The following is a 6,461-nucleotide window of genomic DNA, read 5'->3' as shown; positions in this document are numbered from 1 at the left end:
GTCTGAAGGGGTAGCATTCAGAGGCTCTGAGGTGACTATCACAACTATGGCACAGTCACTGTAACCACTTCGGAAATTCCAAGGTGTGTATGGGTGGAGGGGGGGCGGAAATTCTGAGAGGGCAGTAGAAGGTTTGCCACATGCTTTGGTGGTTTCGAGTGGAGGACTTGGCGACTCCTAAGTGTTAGGGTTTCCAATGGCTATATTTGGGTGAGCTGCTTGACGGTTCCGACTGGATGAGCTTGACAAACTTCGAGATGTGAAAGATGGGTAGATATAATGGAGAAAAATGAAGGCTTTTGAGGGCATTTGAAATTTGATCTTTAAGCACTAAGATAAATAAACACATCACACCATCCTCATCCCCTTTCATAGTATCAACATGTCTATGGACTCAACGTGATCTTGGATCACTAAAATGAAAAATGGAGAATCCTTGGCTTGGCCAACACTTTTCTTCTTATAATTTGTGGGGATCACCTTTCATGACATTTTGTTGCAACCTAAGAGAAATTTCTTGAGATAAGGTAGTAAAAGCATTAGTCTATTGTGATATATTAACATTAATTATGAAAATCCACCAACGGGATTAGATGCCCTTTCAATAATACATGAGATGGTCAAAAGGTGGTTTTATTAGAAGACGGGGGAAAACACACACACCTATGACTAAATCGCTATCTTTCGCATCAAACGCCTTCAAGAAGAGAGTGCACGCTTACGCTAACATCGTCAACTCCAGCTTCGAAGCAACTCTCAATAAACTTGATCTTGTTATTTCTAACCCTTTTGTGTTTGTGCGCATAAACATCGTTGCAACTCCATTTTTACGGCACACTAACACGCGCCATGCGTTGCTATGAAACCACAAAAATGACTAATGGTATTGGATCAGTAGTATATAACAACCAAATAACCAATGCACATGCAACATTGCAGAGAAAGAAAATCAATCAAGCGATGAAGTCGGGAGGGGTGGGGTGGGGGTGGGGGGGGGGTCCAACGGGGGAGCGAGCTCACCACCACCAACAACTCCAAATTAGTAGGGATTAATTCAAACTTTGTGTTTCATAATTCAACAATATTTAAATCTTTTTGCAAAATCTTTTTTAAATATATATTTCTTTAATTTTAAAATTCAAAACAAGGTTTTTTTAGAGAAATTCAAAACAAGGTTAGCAACAAATGGGACTGACCACCCGCAGACACCCAATGGACCCTAAGTCCCGTGAGTCTTTGCTTGAGGCCTTGACCTGCCGTCTTTTTAGCATTAGCCGGGTTTTTAAATTAGATTAGAAAAAGAAACTGCCTAGTTATACTACTACTATAATAACCTGGACCGATCTGCAATAACGGGGAAGCTCCAGGGTGCGGAGCATAGTACAGGTAACTGCGCCGCTTGGTTTATAGCGGCAGGCCAAGAACTCCAAGAAGCGCAGGTGGGGGGAGGAGAAGCAGCGGCGGCAGCGGGACAGTTTCGAGAGAGAAAGAGAGGGGGCGGTGGGTGGGAGCGAGAGGTTGGGAAGCGGGGTTGGGCTAGTTCCTCTTTTTCGGCGGGGGCGGTTTGTCTGCCGCCGTGATGGGCGACTCCGGCGGCTCCGTCGTGTCTATTGACGTCGAGCGCATCTCCTTCGGCGGGAAGGTCCGTGTCCCCCCTGCTACCTCTATCTTTCTTCCTCGAATCCGCAAATTTCGTGCCGGCGCGGTTAATTTCCGCTAGTATCGCGGCGATTTGGTTGGCGGCATTGGAGCTGCTTGGGGGGAGGATTGAAAGGTACGGGCGGCTGGAGATGCGACCTCGGTGGTGATATTGGAGTTTAGCTCGGTTCATATGGTTTGATTTCGATTGGAGTAGTTGTATGCGTTGGATTGTTTGGAGGTCCGAAGGGAAAGGGCTTTTCTGGAGTGTTTTTTTTTCCAAATATTTTGTTACTCCTGAAGATTTCACTAAGTTCTCCTGAAGTTGTGTTGGTTTCAGAATTAACCTTGTCTGCTTGTAGATTTCGGTTCTTTGGGCTAGTTGCTTTGTTTGTCTGGTTTCTTGTTCAGAATTTTTGTTCTATCCTAATTTGAATCTTAAATCATAGTTAGGCGGTTCTCTTGCTTATTGGTTCATGAGAATTTCTTTCTTTGTTATTAGTCCAATTGGAGTTTGCTCTGGTCCTTTCACATCGACTAGCTAGCCATCTGCGTCGTGTAGTATCGAACTAGTATTATTTTAGGGTGCCTCCTGTGGTTGCTGGCCTCTACCTACCTTCGTCCATGCGGATTTCTTTTGTGGCCCTCGTTCTGTATGTGGGCGTGCTGATTAATTTAACTAATCAAATCAATCGCCTACTTTGTTGTGCTTATCGCTTGATCAGAAAAGAAACCATGAAGATTCGATTTTGACGCTTTTGGGTTGTAGCTTGCATGTCCTAACTGTCCCTTTTCCTATGAAGTTTTCTTCAATTTTGCCATATCACTTTGCTTAGTTGGGCTGTCAAGCACAAGTGTCCTTATCAAATCCCCGCTTGCTGTTTCAAACCATTTAAACTCTTTCAATATGTGAAATTGAAATGAGGTGCCTGGTCAAACTCAAGTTCATCCTTGTCGGTGTTGTCATAGTTCTGAGGATCAGTGGCCAGTGTATTGTAATGTAGTTAAATGTTATTCTTTCATATGACTATGGGTACAAACCGTCAATCCTTAGGTTTCTTATATGTTTGCACATGAAGAATTTTCTACAAAATCAGCAAACAGTTGTGGAAGAAACGAGTTTAATGTAGACGAACAAGTATGTCTAGCAGACAAGGCTGTAGTTTATTATTTTATTTTGTATGGTTTACAAGAAATCTGCACTGCATTTGAAGTTCTTTAAATCCATTATAAGATTGGTGAGTGTCTTACAAAAAATAGTTGGAGGCCAAAGGATTAGTGGACTAATTCCTAAACTTGTTGCGCTGTACAACAAGAAAAGGCCAATGGTCTGGAAATTCAGATCGAATGTGCAGGTTTACCTTGTCAAAATTTTTTTGGCTTTCTTATTAAAATTTGGTAATGCAGCTTACAAGCCTCCTTCAGACAAAGTTGCTGTCACACACATTCTTCCTGAGAACAGAACAGCTCATTTGATTGCCTAGCGTATGGTCTTTCTGACAACTGTGCTTTAAGCTATTTGCTTGCCAAATGGTAGAGGAATCACTTCTGGTTGGTTCTTGTCCTCTGCTTCCTCTTATTTTCCTTGAGCCTAAGAGATGGTCTAGGAATAATCACTTTAGCACCACACATCGTCATGACTAATGGTGCTGTTGTTATTCTTTCTTATTAGGACCTTGCCAACTCAGTTTTAGTATAACATGCACCAACAGAGAACTTCCAGTTGTGATTTCATAATCTTTGCTTCAATTTGGGGAAATTCCTTGCTTCAAGCAACTAAAGCATGGAGTATTTTTATGCTGAGCATAGTTATGCAGTAATCATTTATCAAATGTTCTTGTCATCTTGATCCATGTTTGCATAACACCTTGTCTCCTGCTTTTTCAGGAACATCATATACAAACAAAACATGGCCCTGTATCTGTTGCTGTGTATGGTGACCATGATAAGCATGCCCTTATTACTTATCCAGATGTTGCTTTGAACCGTAAGTTTCACTATTACAACTGAATGGATATTGTCCGTAACTGTTTTAAATGTGCACCTGTGCAGTGTACCCTCTATGGCTCTATCCACTACACTGTATTATATAAGAATTTCACAATACAGAGGCTTATGTTTATTATTGTTGATCAGATATGTCTTGCTTCCAAGGACTACTATTCTGCCCTGAGGCTGCTTCACTGCTGCTCCATAATTTTTGCATTTACCATATAAGCCCCCCTGGACATGAGGTTTTTTTAGCAGACTTTGTTCTTACAATGAAGTTTTGGCTTTTTGCATTTATTTATCTTCATATGCTTATCAGGAAAATTTCTATCTGTTTTATAATACTCATATGCTTTATTGTCCTTTACAACAATTGTGCAGTTAGGAGCCACTCCGATTTTACCAAACAGTCCTGTGGCATCAGTTGATGAGTTAGCGGATCAGGTTGCAGAAGTACTTGATTTCTTTGGGTACATATTCTCCGATGATTTTTTGGTGATATTCAGATTTTCTTTATCAACTTCTTTGAACTAATTACTTTATGGCTTTTCCAGATTGGGTTCTGTTATGTGCTTAGGTGTCAGCGCTGGTGCATACATTCTTACTCTCTTCGCAGTATGTGTTTCTTTAGAAGTAATCTATTTCCTACTGGTTGCACTACTAATAGCTATTTGCATTGTTTGTTGCAGACAAAGTATAGGGAGCGTGTACTAGGTCTTATCCTCGTTTCACCTCTATGTAGAACTCCCTCATGGACTGAGTGGTTCTATAATAAGGTAGCCATTTAGTATATAGCCTCTAGTACCATATTTTGTCTTACAGAATAATAAAGTCTACGGTTAAATTCATCTTAATAATAAGGTTGTACTGAGAAATTCATTTTCTCAGGTGATGTCGAATTTGTTGTATTATTACGGGATGTGTGACGTGGTGAAGGACTGTTTGTTGCAGCGGTACTTTGGCAAGGTAATAAGCTAAGATTAGTGTATGACATGTCATTTATTTTATATTTTTTAGACCATGTGATCTTGAACACTTCCGTTGGAACTTCTAATCCACAGAGAGTGCGAGGAGGCTCTCCTGTACCAGAATCTGATATTATGCAGGCGTGTAGAAGTGTATGTACTTTGCCAAAAAAATATCCTTCATCATCCAAAGATTATGTCTCTGTAATTTTATCTTGCTGATCTAGCCTGTCTTAATTCATGAAGTTACTAGATCAACGGCAAAGCATGAATATATGGCGGTTTATCCAAACAATCAATCAGTATGTACCCTTTTCTCGTTCAATTCCTGTATGATCAACTAGTACCTGAGCTGATGGAATCAAAATGTACGTTGTGCTGCATTGCAGGAGACATGACTTGACAGAAAGCCTGAAGCAGCTGCAGTGCAGAACTCTGATATTTGTCGGTGAGAACTCGCAGTTCCACACTGAAGCTGTTCACATGACTGCAAAGCTTGATAAGAGATACAGTGCTCTTGTTGAGGTATCTATTTTTTACCCAATAATCTTGTATTCAAAAGTTAATCCTTCTTTTTCGAAAGTACCGATTTCTGGTGTTTTTCACAGGTGCAAGCGTGTGGGTCCGTCGTGACGGAGGAGCAGCCGCACGCGATGCTGATACCAATGGAGTACTTCCTCATGGGATACGGCCTGTTCAGGCCGAGCCATGTAAGCTCCAGCCCTCGCAGCCCTTTGAACCCGTTCTGCATATCGCCGGAGCTCCTCTCGCCCGAGAGCATGGGTGTGAAGCTGAAGCCAATCAAGACGCGAGCCAATCTCAGGGTTTAGGTACATATATGGAAGAAGAAGAAGAAAAGGTTGGAGGCGCGAGGGGCTTTAGGCTAACCCGGCGATCGGCGATACTGATGGTATGTCTGCCTTGATTTTGGCGTTGAAATGGGGAGAGATGTTGTAACTGTGATGTAGATATAGAGAAGAGTTTTAGGGTGGTGAGGTTGGTTGGTTGGTTGGTGATGGGTTCTATTCCATTGATTCGTGGTAGTATTAAACAGTTGTAAATGGTCACAGATTGTTTGTCAAAGCAAAAGGAATAATGATAAATAATAAAGGGAGGCTGATGAGCTGCTGTCCGATTAGGTGCGCACACTGGTGTCTGTTCTCCACTTCGTCTGTACCCTTGGTTTCCTTTTATGAGCTAGACTGGTGAACCATTGTTGTCTCCTGAAGCAAAGTGTTATATATTCAACCATCGTTGTCTTCTGAAGCAAACTTGCATCAAGGCCAGGGCCCAGAGCGACCCGAATTTTGTGGCCAGGACCAAGTTGTCAGTTGTTAACCGTCAAGACTTGCCCCAAGCTCGACTGAAATAATTAATAATTTTCATCCAGAAATTTGCAAATATAAAAGGATTTTACTCAAATTTATAGAATATATGTTTGACACAATGAAGATGTTACATGTGTCAAGTGTCATGTTTGTCAACTTGTGGTTGGATGATTAGGAGTATAGTGGTATCCTCAGTCCACCAGTATCCTAGACAACTCCGGTGTTCACTTCTTATGTATGCATGCATGTATGAGTGTCTATGTTAAAAAATGATGAATAGAGAGAAGAAAGTAAAATAGTGAACCATAGTTGGATTGTTAGGTGGAAAGTGGTATTCTCAGCCCATCACGCTTTAAGTTTTGGTGCTCGCATTATCCTGAATTTATTTTAGAATTTTCGACGATGCGCGTTTAGTGAAAAGAGACATTCACGATATATTAAGAAAATGTTCAGTGAGTCTTTTTAATCTTTTCTTAATTTTTCACAGTTAAAAAATGTTCAGAATTTCGGAAAAAGTCGCAATTTTAGAAAATGTTCACGT

At 41.1% G+C, this 6,461-nt stretch overlaps 1 protein-coding gene across 1 annotated transcript; it reads left to right on the top strand.

The window, feature by feature from the left end:
* Nucleotides 1-1,424: 1,424 nt before the first annotated feature.
* On the top strand, nt 1,425-5,738 carry LOC101290587 (protein NDL1). The gene is made up of 11 exons (XM_044567365.1): nt 1,425-1,642; nt 3,526-3,625; nt 3,775-3,872; nt 4,009-4,097; nt 4,182-4,242; nt 4,317-4,403; nt 4,516-4,593; nt 4,689-4,745; nt 4,839-4,894; nt 4,982-5,117; nt 5,201-5,738. The coding sequence occupies exons 1-11, from the start codon at nt 1,580-1,582 to the stop codon at nt 5,420-5,422; spliced, it is 1,047 nt and encodes a 348-aa protein (XP_044423300.1). The 5' UTR covers nt 1,425-1,579; the 3' UTR covers nt 5,423-5,738.
* Nucleotides 5,739-6,461: the final 723 nt, after the last annotated feature.

This window comes from Triticum aestivum, chromosome 7A (assembly GCF_018294505.1).
Source record: "Triticum aestivum cultivar Chinese Spring chromosome 7A, IWGSC CS RefSeq v2.1, whole genome shotgun sequence".
NCBI classification, from domain to species: domain Eukaryota; kingdom Viridiplantae; phylum Streptophyta; class Magnoliopsida; order Poales; family Poaceae; genus Triticum; species Triticum aestivum.
This window is presented reverse-complemented; position numbering and strand designations above follow the sequence as displayed.